The sequence below is a fragment of the Physeter macrocephalus genome, chromosome 20 (genome assembly GCF_002837175.3).
Source record: "Physeter macrocephalus isolate SW-GA chromosome 20, ASM283717v5, whole genome shotgun sequence".
Classification (NCBI taxonomy): Eukaryota; Metazoa; Chordata; class Mammalia; order Artiodactyla; family Physeteridae; genus Physeter; species Physeter macrocephalus.
Window position 1 is genome coordinate 110408769 of NC_041233.1, and position 20530 is coordinate 110429298.

The window sequence follows — 20530 nt, forward strand, 5'->3', positions numbered from 1 at the left end:
CCCCGCATTGGCAGGCAGACTCTCAACCACTGCGCCACCAGGGAAGCCCCCGAAAAAGATTTTTAAAGAAAGTCACCCCCTAGTGATTTGAGATTATGGCAGGTACAATGTTCTGATCCTTTAAATTCAACTGACTTTTTTTTTTCTTTTAAAAGGCTGCATGAGGGATCTTTTGTTTGTCATGTAAAAACCCTTACATCAGCAAATCCTTGCATCCCCTCTCACTTTCCCCCAAAGAGAGCAGTGTTGGAAAGAATTCTCATGACCAAGGTGACACAGGTAGCTCATAGCTGTGGATTTTAACGGTGAGGATGGTACGCAGCCCGCCGCGGTGAACAGAAGGGATGAGATCATTATACTGATCACGTAGGAACTGCTGAATTAAACGTTCTCCTAGCCTGGTGGTTTATTTAATGTTATTCTAAGTTAATTTTTACTAATGTGGTTCTAAGTCCAGGGTGTAAAATGTGGGAAGTGCTTTTTCTCTTCCTTTCTGTCTCCTGCTTTTTTCTTTCCAGACCGTGAGTTGTGGGTCCTTTTGCGAGGAAACCCAGATCGCTGCCCCAAAGCCTGATGGCACGAACTCCTCCCAGTAGAAAGGCAGTGGGCCAGCCCGGCAGGGGGGAGGAGGGCATGTCCTGGCGCCACCAGCACCTCCGGGTGCTCATCGCTGGCTGACTTTGGCCTCTGTGTGTTTAGGAGCGTGGAAGCCGTTTTCCCGGTAACAAACGCTAACACTGTGGTTTGCATTACCTTAAACTTCAGAGAATGAAGTCAAGTACGACACTAACAACAACGAGGAAGAGGAGGGGGAACAGCTGGATCTCGACAGCGTAGATGAAGCTCCAGAAGCAGACAGACGGGCTCCGGGCGCCCCCGAGGCAGGGGACACGGGAGCAGACAGCCCTGCCGCCAGCACCGCGGCCGGATCAGGTGCGTCCTCGGGCCGCCCAGCGACCAACCGGCCCACCTGCGGGTTGGAACGTCTTGGGGAAGGTGGGGTCCGGGAGCCCGAGATTTGTGATGTTTCTGTGATACGATGTGAACTGAAATGACTTAACTCAAGTTTGGCCGAGATTCTCTTCTTTGTTTTCTATTTTCCGTGATTTTCAGTCTTGTCTACCTACCTTTCTATTTATATTTTGGAGGAAACAGGTATTGTTATTTTCTAATAAAAATGGCCTCACCAGTTTGTCACTGTGTTGCATAAAACATTTTTTCAAAATAATGCCATTTGAGATGAAATGTAGAAGTTTAATTTATATTTTAAAATTTGGGGGTGGAGTTGGTGACTTTTATTCCCTCACCAATGGTCTGGTTGGGACCGTCACCACCTCTCCACGTGGTTAGTGACCCCCCCCCCCACTTCTGGCAGCTTGTCACCCATTCGCCTCATTGGAGGAGCCTCCCTGGGCTCAGCCAGGCCGCGTGCCCCGCCCCCAAGGTCACGCTGACCCCACCGATGCCCCAAAGGACAGTGCTTCCAGGCCTGGGGGTCACCTGGGGGCCCCCGGCCCAGCAGGGCGTGTCGGCCGTGCCCTTGACGGCCGGGTGTCTGCCACGGTCTCCTCTCACCCTCAGGACCCGAAAATGGGACGGGAGCGGACAGAGACTCCCCGGCGGAACCACTGAGACCCGGGGTCCCGACGAGAGTCAACCCCTACTCCGTCATCGACATCACACCCCTCCATGAGGACCAGCCGCCGCCCCCGGACCCCGAGGCCGAGGGGGAGGGCGGGGGCCTGCACGTGCCCAGCGGGTACTCAGTGCCTGTGCCCTGCGGCTACGCCGTGCCCTCCGGCCTGCCCTTGCTGCTGCCCGCCTACTCCAGCCCCGTCCTGACCCCCGCGGGCCCCGCAGGTAGCGCTGCCGCACCTGTGCCTCACCTCGCGGGGCGGGGGGAGGGCAGAAGGTGCTCTCCGTCTCTCAGGGCAGACTGCACGCCTGGGGTGTGTGTGCGCCGTGCGTGTGCGTGCGTGCGTGTGCGTGCGTGTGTAGCAGGCACGCTGAGGACCCGGGAGAGGGGGCAGGAGTTGGGAGAATCAGGAGGCTCCTCAGGAAGCCGGGCAGGTGCACGGAGCCTGTCCCCGCACCTGTGATATCGGCTGTCGGGGGCCGGGGTGCTGAGGGGGCCCAGCTCCGTGACCGGGGTTTTGGTTTAATGAGTCACGGCTTTCACCTCCACTTAGCTGGAAGGGGCAGGCGTGTAGCTTCGAGGACGTGGTTTAAGCAGCCGCCTCCGTCGTCTTTGCAGATGACCTTTGGCTGCGTTGCTTCGGCATCAGCTGTTTCTGCAGGGCTTGAGTTTTTAGGTTTAAAGGGAGAGTGTGTGTCTCCCCGAAAGTCACATGTTGAAACCTAACCCCCAAGGTGATGGTGTCAGGAGCGATGAGGTCATGAGGATGGACCCCCACGCATAGGTTCAGGGCCCTGATAAAGGACCCCAGAGAGCCCCCAGCCCTTCCTCCAAGTGAGGACACACAGAGATGGTCTATGAACCAGGAAGGGACCTCACCAGACACCGCATCTGCCGGCTCCTTGACCTTGGACGCCCAGCCTCCAGGCTGTTGTCCATAAGCTGCGCAGACTGCGGTGCGTTGTGGGAGCAGCCGGAGCCCGAGCGTGCAGCTCACCGTTGTCCCGGCCGAAGGCCGTGGACAGTTGCCACTCCCTCCTCACCCCCCGCACGTCCAGCTCAGGAGGGCAGCTGAAGTCACAAACCATCCCTCCTCTGGAGAAGTGCCTTCGGTTCTGTTCAGAGTGAGCCCAGTAAAGGCATCTCGGCTGAGTTTTCCCTTCTCTCACCTGCTCTGCTTCCGTGTTCTTTCTGTGCTCGGACGCACCGTGAGGACTGTCCCAGGTATGGACGTCCTGATGGGCAGGAGTAGCCCCGAGGACGTTGGCGTCACAGAAGCATGATCAGGACATATTTGTGTGAAACTTCAGTAAGAGGGTTCTTTCCTTCCCAGTTAAGACAATTGAGGAAAACAGGGAGTTTGGTTATCAGATATCACCAACTTCAGTACTTCTTCCTTGAGAATCTTTTGAGCTTGTCATGTAGACACATTTTCAAGTAAATCACAATTGCAAATTCCCTTGAAAACTTAAGAAACAGGAGGTAATTATGGTGTTTCTCTAGCTTGGTTTCTTTGGGCACCGTTTTATTTCAGGTAGTTTCATAAGACCCTTGGGTGTCACTCTTCATCATAATCCTATTTTGAATACGTTTGATCTAAAAACTGAAAATCTTAAATCTATCAGTTGATCATCTTTACAATAAGGTAAACCTCTCATTGATAAGAAAGGAAAATATGAAACCATTTTAAGGATAAAAAGCAACTTCCCCAGGCTTCCCTGGTGGCGCAGTGGTTGAGAGTCCGCCTGCCGATGCAGGGGATGCGGGTTCGTGCCGCGGTCCGGGAGGATCCCACGTGCCGCGGAGCGGCTGGGCACGTGAGCCATGGCCGCTGAGCCTGCGCGTCCGAAGCCTGTGCTCCACAACAGTGAGAGGCCCGCGTACCGCAAAAAAAAAAAAAAAGCAACTTCCTCAACATTTCTTTCGGGCGTAAAACAATGTGAACTTTTTCTCTTTCCTGGCAGAGACACAGGAAGGAACAGAAGACAGCCAGTTGAATTCCTTGAGTTCTGAGGATCCAACAAACAGGTATCTTTACTAATTTTTCACGGAGTCCCTGACCTTTTCCTGAAATGTCGTGCACAGTGATTCCGAGGCTCTCACTGCCCAGGCCCCTCCCCCGCCCCTTGGTCTTTCTGTCCTTCGTACCCTCTGCCCTCTCGCCCAGGGACCCCAGATCGGGTCTTCCTGAACACCAGGACTCTTTAAGACGTTAACATTATGCTTTGCAGAAAAAAGAGAAAACTGCGGGTCCACAGCCACAGAGAGCTGGATGACGCGCCACTCCCGTCTCCCTGCCAGAGACGTTCAGAGTGCTTAACCTTGTAAAGGTTCTCGGAATCCCGAGCGGGAGAAAGGATCTTTAACTTTGTCTAACCCAGCTTTCATCTAAAATTCTTGAAACTGACTTGATTATAAGCCTTTCTTTCATGCCACTTGCCTTCACAAATGCTGTTGCATCTGCTCGAAATTCCCAGGAAAATCCCCTCCCCTAGGCAAACTCCTACTCACCCTTCAAAACCCAGTTTAAATGTCTTGTTTCATGAAACTGTCCTCCTCTGCGCTTCCAGAGCTGTGTGCACACACCTGCATTCTAATTGATGGCTTTGTGCTCTCACTGTTATTTCTGTGTCCCTTTCTGCTACTAGATTGAATTCTTCAAAGACAAAGACCAGGTTTTACCAAGTCTTAGAGCACCTACCACCTAGCATGGGAACATGCTTGGTGCATGGTAGGTGTGTTTATTTTTTTGTTTTTAAACGGCTCTATCAAGTTATAATTCCCATACCATAGTACATCTCACTTATTTAAAGTGGATCATTCTGTGGGTTTTGGTATATTGCATTATTCGTTTTAAAATTGTGGCAAAAGTATATACCATAAAATTTGCCATTTTAACCCTTTTAAAGTTTGAAATCTGCTGGCATTAAATACATTTACATTGTTGTGCAACCATCACCACTATCTACTTTTGAAACTTTTTCATCATCTCAAACAGAAACCCTACCCACAATCCCTCCTCTTCCCAGCTCCTGTAACCTTTATTCTGCATTCCATCTCTATGAATTTGCCTACTCGGGTAACTCATATAATTGGAATTGTACAGTATTTGTCCTTTTGTGTCTGGTTCATTTCACTCGGCATCATGTTTTCCAGGTTCATCCGTATTGCAGTGTATGTTGGAATTTCCTTCCTGTTTAAGGCTCAGTAATTTTCCATTGTGTGTATATACCACATTTTGTTTATCTACCCATCTACTGATGGACACTTGGTCATTTCCACCTTTTGGCTACTGTAAATAATGCTGCTGTGAACATTGGCGTACAGGTATCTGTTCAGGTCCCTGCTCTCAGTTCCTTTGGGTACATACCTAGGAGTGGAATTGCTGGATCACACAGTAATCCTATGTTTAACTTTCTGAGGAACAGCCAAACTTTTTTCCATCACAGCTGCACCATTTTACATTCCCACCAGCTGTGTGTGAGGGTTCCAATTTTTCTAAGCTTACTAAACGTATTTCCTGCTTTTTAAAATCATCGCCATCCTGGTGAGTGTGAAGTGGTATCTCATGGTGGTTTTGATTTGTGTTTCCTTGATGACTAATGATGTTGAGCATCTTTTCATGTGCTTATTGGCCATTTGCATGTCTTCTTTGGAGAAATGTTATTCAAGTCCTTTTGCCCATTTTTGAATTGGGTTTGTTGTTGTTGGGTTGTAGGCATTTTTTTATATAGTCTCCATATTAACCCCCTATCAGATAAGTGATTCATGAATTTTCTCCCTTTCTTTGGGTTGTCTTTTCATTCTCTTGGTAGTGTCCTTTGAGGCACAAAAGTTTTAAATTTTGTTAAAGCCCAGTTTATCTATTTTTTCATATTATTGCCTGTGTTTTTGGTGTCCTGTCCAATAAATCATTGGCAAAACCAATGTCCTGAAGCTTTTTCATCGTTTACTTCTGAGAGTTTTATAATTGTAGCTCTTAAGCCGGCGGGGGTGGGGGGTGTTCTGTAGAGGTCTGGTGGGTCCTGTTGGTCGATAGTGCTGTTTACATCCTCTGTTTCCTTATTGATCTCCTGCCTGGTTTTTCTATCCAATATTGAAAGTGCTGTACTGAAGTCTGCCCTGTTGCTGGAGCTGAGAGGCCCAAGTCTCGCTTGGGTGTGTCCATACAACCCAGCATCGTTTGGGGCACATAGTGGACCCTCTGCAAGATCTGAGAAACAGGAGGACGAGTCAGGCCTCTTGGGACAGGGACTGCATTTCTTCATGTCCTGTTGCACTGGATGCTGTGCTAGACATGTGGTGTGTGTGTGGTAGGCGTTCAAAAGCACTTATTTACATGGTTGTGGAGGAAATCTTGAACCTGGCGTAACCCGTAATGCTACCTGGGAAAGTGCCCAATTTGCACGCACAGTGACTTTTTAATCACTGGAGGGATTCTCAACATCCTGATGTTCTGGTGTGTTTTCTTTAAGTGAAGATCCAGTCCATAAGGAGGACAGTGCCCTCGCCCGGTGGGTTGCAGATCCGGCCAATACAGCCTGGATGGAAAGTGAGTACCCCGGCCGCTGGGAGCCTGGAGGGCCACCCCTGAGCCCCCCGGGAACAGTGTGTATTTGTCAGCCTCAGCCAAGTATTCTTCTGTCCTGCGTCCATTCACCTGAAGTACTGACCAGAGCTGACTGTGTAGATGCTTCCCCAGGGCCCCGTGAAGCTGTCACTTTGTCTCCCATCAGATCATCTCTGCTCTCTGCTTCCCAGCATCTCCCTCTTCCTGATTGATTCTTTCTGGTACAGATGTTGGTTTTTGTCATAAAAGTTAGAGATTTGGGGACTGAGGCATTAACAAGGCATTCTTTCTTGTGATCCCCAATGAGATGATTTCTCATGGTGCCATTTGAAAAGGGAGTGGTGGATGCTTAAGCCAGGCCACTGACCAGATGGTACAGCAGACCTTCTATTCCATGTGCAGTGTAGAATGCAGAGCTAGTTTTGTTTTTTATTATTTTTTTTAAAGTGAGGCTTTTCTAATTATCCCTTTTACTATCCACTGGCTCACTAATTTCTGTGTAATTATCTTATATGATTGACTTAAAAGGTAGAACCATCTTAATCTCCTAATTATTAAATTCTCCCCTGGAATGTTTCATTCTGGTTTTAATTATGACATTGTCAAAACAAACAGCTCAGCATAAGTAGATGCTTTTACTAGGGGGCTATTACCTCTGGATCATTACAGGATTAAGTTGTCACCTCACTATCCTCAAGCGATTTTATTTCCCAAGTAAAATCTGACGTTCTCCCATGACTCGTTTTTATTAGTAGAACAGCTGGATTTGAAAGTAAGGTCTGTACCTCAGCAGCCCCCCACACTGTCTAACGGGGATGCAAATACCGTGGTTGCAGTCGAGAAACATTTTTCCAGGACAGCAAGCCTCTCTGACGTGGGAGCTTGAGCGCAGCACGAGAAGAAGCTGGGTCCTGGGAATGTGGGGAGGGGACGGTGGCCGCACGTCAGAGGAGGGCGAGGCTGTATTTATGTCATTTTGGCTCCCGTTGGTGAGTAACCAGTCACCTTCGTGGGTTCCAGGATGGAGGACCCTATAGTTTGGTTGGCTTCCTTGTACAGCATGGAGCTCTTATGAATACGTGCATATGAACTTCAAACCCCATTGCTCTCCTGTAGGACCACTGACACGCATACGGAGTATCTGCCCGTGGAGGATCCCTCCTTTTTTTTTTTTTAAAGAAAACACCTTACGGTTTCCTAGGATGCTAACGTTTCATGTAATGCAGTTTGAGAGGTTTTGTCCTCAAAGCTCAGCATTTTTATACGTGCGTGTGGTCACGTTTCATCTGCAGGGGTGAAAAATGAGATGAAGCCATCGGTTGATTTTAAAGCTTCCTACCCGACAGCAGCAGTGAAGCTGTCCCTTTTTTTTCTGAGACTGCACGCCACCTTTGTAATTTTTGTGTATCAGAACACATCAGCTGCATAAAGTTAAAAATGTTTATAAAGAGCCATGTAGAGATGTGTAATTGAATGCAAAATAATGGAATAAATTGGCTTGGAGACCATAGAACTCCTGTTGGATACATTTCACAACCGCTTTGTTTAGAGATGTCCTTCTATCCCAAGGAAATGTTCTGCCCTAAAAACCGTGCTCATGCTTTGGTAAGGCCCCACGAGTCATCCTTATCATAACACTAACTTCTTGAGCAGCTGTAGCATCACAGGAGTCTGTGGCTCCGTGAAGTGCAGGATGTTCTCCCTGGGTCGGGGTCGGTTTTTAAAGTTTCCCTTCCTTTTCTTCCAGATCCGGAAGAAGCCATTTATGATGACGTGCCAAGAGAAAATTCAGACTCTGAGCCAGGTTTGATTTTTGTCTGGGGTGGAGTTTTAGGAGATGCAGTTTACCGTCTTTCCCTCTGGACGTAGGTGGGCAGGCAGAAACCTTAGGTGCACAGCTCTGTGCGTCTGTAATCACGTTGTGTAAGGTTACGGTGTCTCATCGATGTTGTGTGGTACAATTTTTTTATTTTTTAAACTGAACTTACTGGTTCACTTTTTTTTTTTTAAGAAGATGTTGGGGGTAGGAGTTTATTAATTAATTTATTTATTTTTGGCTGTGTTGGGTCTTCGTTTCTGTGCGAGGGCTTTCTCTAGTTGCGGCGAGCGGGGGCCGCTCTCCATCGCGGTGCGCGGGCCTCTCACTATCGCGGCCTCTCTTGTTGCGGAGCACAGGCTCCAGACGCGCAGGCTCAGTAGCTGTGGCTCACGGGCCCCGTTGCTCCGCGGCATGTGGGATCCTCCCAGACCAGGGCTCGAACCCGTGTCCCCTGCATTAGCAGGCAGATTCTCAACCACTGCGCCACCAGGGAAGCCCTGAGCGGTACAATTTTGTGTGTGCACATGTTTATATCCCAGCCCTCAAGGTAGGGTAATTTTCTCGGTTACCCTAAAAAGAAGCAGGAGGAGTTGAAGATGTGAAAAATATGAATGGAAAGGGAAGAAACACGGAGGCTTGAAGTGCCAGCATGTCTCTAATAAATGATATACAGGGAGTCACGGAGGAAGGAATTACTAAGAATTTTCCAGAATTACAGATGTAAGTTCCCGGATTGTAGAAATACGAATTCAAAGCAGGTTGAGCATGAATCTGCCGCGAGGCATGTACGGTTCCACCTGCCGAGCACAGCCCACTGTGAATATCTTAACAGCAGCAGGAGCGAGGGCGCAGCCACCTGGGAGGAACTGCAGCTTGGGAAAAACAGCAACTTCTCGACAGGCTGGGACACAGCAGGATAATGTGCCCAAAGTGCTGAAGAAAACTCGGTGTTCCAGCCCACGTCTTCACATCCAACCAAAGTCTTGTCCTTTAACAAGAGAGGAACAGGCAACCTCGGACACAGATTGGAGAGCTTGACTGCTCGTAGACCCTAGAGGAATAGTTCAAGGAAAGGGGTACTGAACCCCACAGAAGGCAGGAAAGGGTAGTGAGCAAGTGAACTGACCCCCCGAGGGTGTTAGCACAAACTTAGAGCCCCCTTTGCCCAAAAGGCGTGATGCAGAACACCCCAAATGAAATGTCAGGAAACCACGTCTGGCAGCATCTCAGCAAACAAGCCAAAGCCCATCCTAACCCTGGAGGTCTGTCTCCAGAGTTCAGGTGTCTTTCAACGTTGGCTGGTTCTTCAGACGTCATGTCCCACAGAACCAGGCGAATGACGCAAACCATACGCTCATCCTGATACACGCTTAGAAGGTCCTTGGTACCATGCCTTCCAGTGTTAAAAACTCCTGATAGGAGGGAACTTTCCCAGCCTAATAGAGGACGTGTTCTTAAAACCGACAGCAAACTTCCTAATTAAAAGCGTGGGTTCATTTATTCATCCCACAAATGCTTTGGACGCTGTCAGGTCCCCAGCACTGTTCGGGCCTCAGCTAACGGAGGCCTCCTCCCGAGATTCCGACACGACAGGAGACCGGTGCTTACCTTCGGCCCTCTTTCTACATAAACCTGCCAGGTCCTTAGAATAAGTGTGCTCCGGGGTAGTTATTTAAGTACCTGCTGCAAATAACGTGGAGACTGAAGGCAGGTTGCCGTAGAACCAAGTTTGAAATGCATTTTTGAGTAATTGATCCTCCCTGGTAGACCTTTCCCAGCTCAGATGGGCTGATCTGGGGTCTCAAAAACCAAACGGCAACAAAAGGTGGGCTGGCGGTGCCCCTGCCGAAGGTGACAGCTGTTCTGTTAGACCGGTGTGTCCCCTCTGCAGGCAGTGCCTTTGGCATCGTATCTGGCGGCGTAAGCAGATGTGCTCTTCACTAATTCTAAGATGACTGATGTGGTGAAGATATTTAAATACAGTAACAGGTTATAGGTAGTATGGGCTAGTTTTAGCACAAAAGCAAGAATTATAGTTGTTTGCAGTAAGCTTCACTTGCATTCATATTGGAATATCTCTATCATCCGTTTGTGATCTGTTAATCTGTCTGTATGTCTAATCTGTTTCTATTCCATACATTTATCTAAAGAAAAATTTTCCTTTGTCAGAAGTTCTCTACGGGCAAGACATCATTTGGTATAATTGTGGTGGCTTCTCATAGACCAGTGGTTGTCAGGACGCGGATGGGGCTGGGGGTTTATCAGAGCTTTGTCACCCCACGCCCATCCATCCAGCGCCTTTCCGGGGTCGGGGGGCCACACCTGAGGTTCCGTTCCTCCAAGCTTTTCCGAGGTGCCAGCTCCCAGCGATGTGGTCAGATGACAGACATGCACAGACAGAACAATAGCCAGTGAGGGTCTACGTTTTAAATTTCCTTTTGGCATTTATGCATTCAGATGAGATGATTTATGATGACGTTGAGAACGGAGATGAAGGTGGAAACAGCTCTCTGGAGTACGGGTGGAGCTCGAGCGAATTTGAGAGCTACGGGGAACAGAGCGATGCGGAGAGCAGAAACGGGGTCCCCCAGCCCTTCCTGCGCGGCGACCACAAAAAGCAGGTACGTGTCCGGTCTGCGTGCCGGAGAGATAAAGCGTTCTCACGCGGGCTTGTGGACGGGACTCTAAGATGTCATTTTCATTCACATACTGTTTTAAGCGGTCGTTTTTTAAGCTGTTGATATGTACTTTGAGAAAAGCACTAGATGTTAGCAGAAGAGAAGGCGCCCCTTATTTCACATAATAGAATCTCGGCAGGATGGGAAAACTAAATTTATATAAACTAAATCCCTCCAAAGGCCCTAAGCAAGTTGGCTCTCTTGAATAATTTACGTAAGTAAGCATTCCCTGGATGTTTGTGTTGTGTACACATAACGCTGTCTGTGCCCAGCCCGCTGCATGGATGGAGCCTGGCCGGGTGGGACACGGCACAGCCCTGCTGTCCTTTACGGGATGTTTTGAACCTCAGTGTTCTCAACACAAACAGGAAGATATAAAAATAGCACACGTTACAAAAGGATGTTCCAGGACGAAAGCGCCTGAGCGGCCCAGGAGCACACCCTTAAGGGGAGGGCGTGTGTCTGTGTGAAGCTCCCGAGATGAGGGTCCGGGGAGAAGCTCCAGGTTGCAGGAGTGGATTCCAGGGCTGGAGGTTGTAGGGTGGGGACCTGAGAGAGGCTCTGCTGAGGGAAATCACCCCACTGAGGTGTCCGGTGTCCAGTGGTGACTGGCCACCCCAAACACTCTCATCGTTGGGTGTTTTGGCCATCGGTAAAAGGGTGGTTCACACTGCTGTCCACGGTCGCGTCAGCGCGCTCCGTGTCCTTTCTGTGTGAGGTCTAGATGCAGGCTGCACGCTGGTGGAGGCTGTGGCTAGTGTCTCGTCATCACAGCAGAATCGATAAGTCCCGGCAGCATCAATCAGTTACGCCTTCCCCTGCCTGCACCCCCGTAACCAGGCCGATGGGCCCCTGGATGTGGCCTCCACGTCGGTGCGGCTTACAGATTACTACGGGCGCTTACTGTTTGCATAGTCTGTAATCTTGTCCTGAAACTCGAGAAGAATCTACCAGTTGGTGGTGGTCAACCCAGCTACTCAATGTTATTAACAAGCTTTCCCCAGAGCTTAGCTGTCTCTGTCACCAGAGTTATTAGAGCTGAGACTTAACCAGCGAATGAAGCTACAGCTGTAATTTTAAACGGAGCTGGTAACTAAGGTGACACTTGGCTTGTTACAGCCGAGTCTAACATTCCAGGTTTAAATGAGATTTTAAATATGGCACTGGGGCCAGATTTCAGCAGGATGGGGCACCCAGTGGAGCCTTGGAGAGCGGTTAAAACACTCGTAAATTTCGTCTTCAGCAGGCCTGGTGGATGGCGTGCAAACTGGGCTGGTCAGGCGATGGCCCCTGAGCCACGGGCACGATTACTGAGTGGAGACTCTGCCCTCTTGGCCGTCCAGCTGGACCCTTCCCGGATGCACCACCAGCAATGCCGATAGAGGAGGCCGGGTGGCCCAGCAGCAGAGACGGTGGAGGGCCAGCCCCGGGCGGCCGTGAGTGCAGAGTCCTCACCAGGTCCGGCACGCATCCGTCCCGTGAGGCAGCGTACTGAGGGCAGCTCTAAGAAGTACCAAGTTTCCTAGTTTAAAAAGTCGTATTTCAGAAGCTGCCAAAATAACACTGTAAGTCGTTTAAGACTCACCTCCTGGTCTCAGATCTTATTAAAAAATTGTTGAGGTGTCCTTGTCTGGGTTGACATGGGAAACACTCACTAAGGAGCAGGGGCCTCGGTTTGCATATTGGAGACGTTTGTGATCACGTGAGGAGTGAATTACGAGATTTCACCCCATCCCCGTGGGCTGCAGAGAAAGTTATGTCGGTTAGGAGACTTAAAAATTTACGTGGTCCTCCCCAAATCATTTCCCCCGTCAATACAATCTTGAATTCAAGCTTCTTTTGCTTTGGTGCTGATACACGGAATAAGTTTATATATATTTCTACATTTTTGATCATTTTAATTTCACCAGAACGTCAAGGCGTGATGGTGCCCACATTTTTCTGTGCATTTACTTGCTCTCGTTTAGCATAGAAGAGTCTCCAGTCTGGCTCACCCGGAGTCTGTCTTCTGATGATGTGTTTTCCTCACTCGTGTGTTTATTTCTCGAGAGCCAGTGGGCTAGGAGGGGGGGCCCGGGACGGTAGGACCTTGGTGTGTGAACATCACCCACCAGACGCTGCTCAAGTCCTTTTGATGTAAGATTGTCTCAAAGCACCGGAAAGAGCGTGTTGTGAAAAGCTTGTATCTCTTTGTGCTGTAGCTTTCCCATGACCTAACCCGCTTAAAGGAGCACTATGAGAAAAAGATGAGACATTTGGTGGCAAACGCGGTGGGCGCGGTAGAGATTCAGCAGCTAAAGCACAAACATGACCTGAAGGTAGTGTGGTTCACGCTGAAAACGCTTCTGCAAAAACAGACTGTCCTTTAACGAGAAAACTCAGCCCCAGAGCTGGCCAGTTCTGCCGGGGTGGTGGTTCTCACGGTGCGGTCCAGGGAACCCTGGGGCCACCCGGGCAGTGGCGAGTTCCTGTCAATTCCGGGGCATCCTTCGCCTCTGTCCGCCCCCCCCTCCCCGTCCCCACACGTGTGGACGGAGGCCCCAGGGCGTGACCCACGCCTGCTGGGACGTGGGATCCACCGTCTCCACGCCAGACGCGAGGCAGGTTCCCCCAAGTGCAAAACGATGCACTTTTTTTGTTGTTTTGGAAAATGTAGTAATTTTTCATAAAACGTTACCTGAGACAAAATGTAATAGGTTTAATATTTTTTAAATGAATATTAATAAAAATATTCAACATTTTTCTCAATTTTAACTCCTTACGTAGTACAACAGAGATAAAGCAGGTAAACCAGAGCCGTTTGGGCTGCTCGATGACTCTTCTGAGCGTGAAGGGCTCCTGAGACCACAAAGTTGAGAACTGCTGGGTGTGAATGTCGTGGTGTCCGCTGCTTGAGATGTTTTAAAAGGGCACTGTCAAGTAACCTCTCCTTCAGTGGGATCTTGGTCCTTCTGACGTTTGTGATTTGTTCACATGTGTGGAAGGGCACTTACCTGAGGCAGGTGTTCACTCAGAAACGTCTCTGGAACGTCACGGCTCTGTTGCACGCTTTTCGGTGCAGGAGCGAAGCCCCCGGAATCATGGCATCTCCTCCGGCTCAGCGTCGGGCTGGTTCCGTGCAGGAAACAGGCGGAGCCCCTGGGATATTCTGGAGGCTGGCGGGGGTGGTTTCCAGGGAGCACAGGGCCGGTGGTCCAGGGAGGGGTACGCGGCAGGCCAGCTCAGCAAAGAGAGGGGAACGTGCACGATCAGACGCCGGGTAGAGCGGCGAGGGGCACGTAGGGTGACTCGTCTGGGGCCGGCTACGCGCCGCCGCCCTCTGCAGGAGAAGCAGGGCCTGGCGTGTTGCTGCAGCTGTGCGACCCTGGGCGGCCGTTCCCTCCGCCCGGAACCCGGCACCTGTGTGGCTTCACCGGAGCCGGGGCTCGGCCCCCTGCAGGCTCCCTGGCCATCCGTCTGTCCCTAATTCCCTGACTCCTTGGAGGGTGCATGGACAGCGTGTGCAGCCCGGGTCTGGGCGGCGGGATCTGGACGACTGGGGGGTAGGGAGCTAAGGAGGGGCGCACAGGCAGCGCGGGGCACCAGCGGTGGCTGCGGAGAAGCGGGGACGGCGGGCTGCTGTCCAGGGTTGTCAGCGGACAAAGCCGCGTTGGGGTGAAGGGATACAGGAGTCGGAGCAGGCAGAGTGGCTTTGCCGTGTTTAACCTGGCGGGTAGAGCGGTGGTGAGTGGCTGGGCGTCCGAGTCGGGGTCAGCCAGGCAGTGTGACCTGGATCCGGTGTCCGTCGAGGTGGCGGGTGGGCCAGGGGCACATCCTCAGGGACGCAGCCTAAGGCGCGGGGACAGTGAGGAATTGCAGAGTCGCTCAGGGCTGGAGTTACGAGTGTCCGGCACCAGGCTGCAGGCCCCTCGAGTGGGAACCCCCCAGGGGCACAGCTCCCGAGTCCAGGGTGCACACTCGGCCCCCGAGAGCCCCTCAGCCGGCGCCGCTCTGCACAAACGCGCAGCCGGGCAGTGGCCCCGTAGAAAGGGCCGGCCGAGGGAGGCCAGGCGAAGCCCTGGAGGGGAGCGGGCGGATGTTGAAGCCTCTCCCCGAGGCGAGGATCGCAGGAGGGCGGGGAGGCCGGCACCTAGACAGACCCGAAGGGTGTTGGCTGTGTCATAAGAGGCCATCTGGGTTTTCTCTAAACGATCAGTCGCTCGGTACCCAGTGGCCAATATCTCAGACGTTAGAGTCTAAAGGATAAGAAACGTGGGTGAAATGCCAAAGCACATCATTGGAAGCTTTTGGCACTAACAGCCAGTCAAAGTGTTATGCCAGGACCCTGGCTTGAGGGAACCAGGATGGACAAACTCCCCTGCGGGGGCCGGTGGTCTTTCCAACCCTTCGGTCTCCGCGGAGGAGGGCGTCTGCCGACCCCTCCCGCGGGCCGTCCCTCTGTCTGGATCGCGGCAGCTCTCTCCGTCTGGCCATTCCCGCGGCCGTCAGTACGAAGGGCCCGTGAGCCGCCGGACCGGCCTCCGGGGGAGCCCGGGGGAGGCTGGGGAGTGCCCAGCGGCTGAGCCGGCTGGTGGGTCTCCAGCCGGGGGCTCCGCTGTTTCCTGCCGTCTGTCCGTTGACCGTTCACACCTGTGGCCTCAGCTCTCCGCCCTCAGCTTCTGCAAAGCTCTTTGCAAGTGTTTGTAATAAAAACGAAGACTGACTTTTAAACACAGCAGGAGACTTTTTAAAAACTATGTTAAGGAAGGGCTCTGTTTGTAGATTTGCTTTTCTTTCTTTTTTTTTTTTAACCAGCAAAATCAAAACCAAACAGCCCCAAACCACACACACACACTTTCACAAGAAACTTTCACAGCCAAGAAAGCTCTCCCAGATCAAAAAGCCCATTTCAGATAACGTTTCAAGAGCAAGCTACTTGACAGTATTCTTTTAAAATGGAGTAAAAGCAACAAGGAGGTTTTACGGAGCCATCCCACCCTCACCCGGCCTCCCTTCCCCGCAGATGCAGAAGCTCGTGAAGGCCGCCAAGGAGGGCACCAAGGATGGCCTGGAGAAGACGAAGGCTGCGGTGAAGCGGGGCCGCTCCTTCATCAGGACCAAGTCTTTCATCTCTGCAGGTCTGCGGCGCGCGGCCTCGGGGAGGCTGCCTGGGCTCAGGGCCGGCTCGGGGCAGCGGGGACTCCGGAGGCGGCAGGAAGTGGAGTGAATTCTCGCAGGGGGTGGATTGCGCGCCCCCTTAGCTGGCCCCTCCCAGCAGTCGGGTGATCGGGGGTCCCCCCGGGGGCTTGCTCTCCCCCCGCAGAGCCCCTGGATTCTCAGCAGGGTCGTTGATAATAGAACACGGCCACGGGGGTGCGTTCACAGTGCCCGGGGCTCCTGGGCGCGTCTCCTGCCCCTTCACGGCCGAGGCTGAGTACGCTGGGCTCTAAGTGGGGGCTCAGGATCCTCTGTGCTGGTGAGAGGATTCTAGAATTCTCAGGTTTTGTGAAACATTTCACTCGGGGGCAGGAGCCCATGCCGCTTTGTGTGTCGGAGAGATAGAGCCTGTCTGGGTGTGTTCACGTCGGCAGCCAGCGCCGGACGAGGGTTCTCCAGCGTCTGAGCGCGTCTGTGCGCTGGTGTGGTAGGAGGTACCCGGCTGTGCGGGCAGCTGAGGGTTTACGTGCGGAATGACCGTCCTGACTCTGACTTGGTCCTGTAGAAGCACGTTCCTTTGTTGCCGCTACGAACTTCTGATGTGCAAAGCAGGTGCCGGCCCAGCGCAGGGTTGCAGATAACCGTACAGGGAGAGGACTTTAAGGTCACGTGTTTCCCCTGCGAATGGCCCAGGAAGACTGTAATTGGCCGTAAAGCCACCTGGGCCTTTAAAGAAGGTGTGATCCTCACGGAGCCCCCAGCCTCTTCACATAGGATGGAGAGTGCGTCAGGGGCTGAGACAGGGATGTGGATCCCGGTAGAGTGCACTCCCCGGTGGGGAGCTGGCAGCGGGGCAGGTGCCCCAGAGGGGGCCCTTCGTGCGAGGCCACACGGGCAGAGCCCCACAGGTGCAGAGGTTGGGGTTAGGGGCCCCAGAGTCTGGGGGCTGCTCCGAAATGCCGACTCGGGTCCACCCGAGACCCCTGGACCAGGATCGCAAGGGAACGGGGTCCAGGTGCACAGGGCAGGCCGGAAGCCAGCTCCAGGGGGAGAGTGGGCAGAGTAGCACGGGCTCGTCCCTGGTGTGGGGGGAGGGGGACCCATTACACACACCCCTGAACCCTGCGGCCTTAGCTTCCTGAGCTGTCAGGTGGGAAGCCTGGGCTGAGGTCACGGCTCTTAGCCCTGGAGTTCACAGGGAGGAGCCAGGAGCTCTTACAGATAGCGGTGCCAGGCCTCCACCCCCAGACCGTCAGTGGACCTCTGAGGGAGACGTCCGCACACTGGAATGTTGTGGGTTTTTTAAAGACTCTTTTGTTTTTAGAGCAGTTTTAGGTTCACGGCAAAACCGAGTGAAAAGTACGGAGATTTCCCATAAGCCTCTAGCCCCACTCATGCACAGCCTCCCCTCCCCGCTGTCAGGTCACCATGCCCACCAAGTGGTCCATGTGTTACAGTCGTGAGCCCGCACTGTCACATCACCATCACCCAGAGTCCGTGGTTCACATCAGGGCTCACTCTTGCTGTTGTACATTCTGTGGGTTTGGACAAATGGATAAGGGAACATATCTGTCATTATAGCAGCACAGAGAGTAGTTTCACTGCCCTAAAAATCCTCTGTTCATCCTTCCCTCCCCCCACACCTTGGCAACCACTGATCTTTTTACTGCCTCCATAGTTTTACCTTTTCTAGTTGGACCCATACAGTCTGTAGTCTTTTCAAATTGGCTTCTTTCACTTAGTGATCCGCATGTAAGGTTCCTTCACGTCTTTTCGTGGCTTGATAGCTCCTTTCTTGTTAGCTGAATAATATCCATTGTCCGGATGGACCACAGTTTATTTTATCCACTCACCCACTGAAGGACATCTTAGTTGCTTTCAAAGTTTTGGCGATTGTGAATACAGCTGCGGTAAACATCCGTGTGCAGGCTTTTGTGTGGTTATAAGTTTTTGGCTCCTTTGGGTGAACACCAAGGGGCGTGACTGCTGGGTCAAGTGATAAGAGTGTGATTAGTTTTATAAGAAAGTACTAAACTGTCTCCCAAAGTGGCTGCACCATCCTGCGTCCCCACCAGCGATGAACGAGAGTTCCCGTTGCTCCACGCCCTTGCCAGCACTTGGTGTTGTCACTGCTCTGGATTTTGGCCGTTCCAATAGGTGTATAGACACTGTAGGTTTTTTAAAGCTCCTCTGACAGTTCTGCTGTGCAGCTAGGGTTTTGTATCTTTGAATTAGATAATCTCCAGGTTCCTCTTAGCTAAAAAGTCCTGTGCTTTTCTGGTTTCTAGCTGTTTTGTGAATTCTTTAGATTACTTAGCTGCATCTAAGTTTTTAGAAATGAATTTAATTTTGGTCTAGAATTTTTGATCTTGGGGAAGTTGTGCTTTTTCAGATTTCTAGTGAGAAAGGGAGAAAGTCAGGAAGTTACTAAGTCTCCCTTCGTTTTCCCTATCGAGTGTTGGTTCTTAGTCATTCATAGCTGCTTTTCTTTGTTTCTGACTTTGATATGTTATAGACTAAGAAATTGAAATATGTATTTCTTCTCTGCCATCTAGGTGTTCAAATGACACCTCGGCTTTTTGAAGTTAGACTTCAAAATTTTTGAAAATCTCAAATATCGACAAACACCACATTCCTCTTGTGGGAAGGATATTTTCTTGGGTTTGTTAAAACTTCACTTTACTCATTGCTGGGCACAAAGGAGACGTGGCACTGAGGTGTCTGCCCAAGGCGTTGCTTTGACAGCCAACTTTACTGTGCTGTGATGTTATATCCTGCTTCAGTGTGAAACTAGCACATTCTGTCTTCCTTTAAGACCACAGGTCCTGTCTTGAAGAGGAACAGAACTTGTTCATCGACGTGGACTGCAGGCACCCGGAAGCCGTCCTCACCCCGATGCCCGAAGGCCTGTCTCAGCAGCAGGTAGGGTGCACAGGGCGGATACCCCCGTGCTTATACCAGGACGGCTGTGCTGGCTGGGAATTACCTGCTGGCACAGACTCTCAGCCATTCCATCCACCTGGGCTCGTCCACTGGCCTCTCCTGGTCCAGCAAGGAAGGGGTTAACCCAGCAGCGGGCCTAAATATTTTGAGTATCAGCCCCAGTGCAATTGTGAAAATGCGTGGAATGTCTGCATCCTTTGTGAGGGTCATTTATACTCATTCACACTGATGGGACGTCTCTACAAAGGGACCAAATGTGACTGTGTAAAGTGTGTGTGTGTGTGTGTGTACTTAGTGCCTGAGTCTGAGATTAAAAGATAGATTTCCAGCAACTCAGGAAGTTAGCCGAATATCAATGAATTTCTTCATCTCTGAAAATACTGTAGGTAGCAGGGAAGATATTCCGTGGTTTCCATTTGATTATCTTTGGGTAAAAGGAAAGGAAAGCTTCAGAAACAAGGGCGTCAGAGACAAGGGCGTACCACAGAGTTGGGGGCATTGGGGGGAGGGGTTGATGGTTTTGGGTGGGGTGTGATTTGAGTTTTTCCCGCGTGGGCAGCCTGATGCAGGTCATGGAGACTGAGAGAGATGACAGATGTTGTAAATAGATGATGTAGGTGGATAGACGTAGGTGGCTGATAGGTATACAAAGTGGTTGATAGATGCATGCGTCATACACACAACACGTGTGCACAGATGTGGCGTGCAGACAGAACCACATAAAAATCCTCTGTGCTAAGTTCAGAGTCTAGTAAGAAAGATGACAAGCTGCGTTGAAAAGGCTGCCAAGGGGCTGTTAGCCATAGGTCAGGCTAACGTGCCGCCGTGCAGACGCACGTGGCCACGGGGCGTCCCGGCCAGGCTGAGACTTGGAGACGGCAGGGGCATGCGGGTTGGCCAGGGGACGGGGGACTAGGGAGTTTTGAGCCCGCAGGGTCTCAACAGACACACACACCTGCCAGTCAGTTTTGTCCCCCAGAGGGCCGGGTGGTGACAGCGAGGCGGGTCCCTGGTGCAGAAAGGGCGCCTCTGTAGGCACCCCCCACAACCCCGGCCCAGTTCCCACCCCGGGCCCCGCACTGGGGCAGGGGAGACTCCGGCCAGGCTGCTCACTTGTTCCGCGAGCGCCGTCCTCCTTCCCTTGAAACGGGGACATGGTGTCTGCGGTGTCTTCCCCGTGGCCCGACCAGACAGTGACGCGACGCGTGTGGACGCCCTCGGCTGAACGCGCCGCGCCAGGTTCACCACGGCGGAGAGGCTTGTGTTTTGGTTTCTGCGCTGCTCCCCGCAGGCTTCCTTCTTTCCCCCGACTCACAGAGCTTGCTTTCCCCACTGGTTACTGCTTGTTCTCCGGGGAGTTTTCCATTAAAAGATTAAACCCGGATGTCAGTGCTCTTTGAATTTTTTCTTCCAAAGTTGAAATAAGGTAACGTTACTGTCAGGAAAGATGCTGCATATGAAGCGTTCTTTACATGCCCTGTTTGGTGGGAGGAAAGCCTTTATTTCCTGGGTTGTCATTTACTTGAAAGGTAAGCACTGAAGCTGAAGGATGAGGCCAGCATCCTCTGCCTTCCGACCTCTGATCCAGGGTCCAGGCACAGGGAGGGGCTGCTGTCCTCCTCCTCCTCGTCTCCGCCCCTCCCCTCCCCTCTACCCCTCCCCTCCCCCTCCCCTTTACCCCCCTCCTCCTCTTCCCCCCCCCACATTTACCCCTCCTCCACCTCCTCCTCCTCTCCCCCTCTCCCTCC

At 51.7% G+C, this 20530-nt stretch overlaps 1 protein-coding gene across 3 annotated transcripts in view; it reads left to right on the forward strand.

Moving 5' to 3' along the window:
• The window catches only part of LOC102975848 (rho guanine nucleotide exchange factor 10), a 52425-nt gene that overhangs the window by 19750 nt on the left and 12145 nt on the right, over positions 1-20530 (forward strand). The window contains exons 3-11 of one of the 3 annotated variants that reach the window (XM_028481357.2): positions 766-933; positions 1582-1860; positions 3601-3664; positions 6112-6188; positions 7954-8010; positions 10483-10646; positions 12905-13021; positions 15706-15820; positions 18655-18761. In XM_028481357.2, the coding sequence (XP_028337158.1) occupies positions 766-933; positions 1582-1860; positions 3601-3664; positions 6112-6188; positions 7954-8010; positions 10483-10646; positions 12905-13021; positions 15706-15820; positions 18655-18761 (1148 nt within the window). Of the gene's footprint in view, positions 1-765; positions 934-1581; positions 1861-3600; positions 3665-3962; positions 5950-6111; positions 6189-7953; positions 8011-10482; positions 10647-12904; positions 13022-15705; positions 15821-18654; positions 18762-20530 lie in introns of those variants that run through there. The other 2 variants (XM_028481356.2, XM_028481358.2) reach the window with 2 other exon arrangements.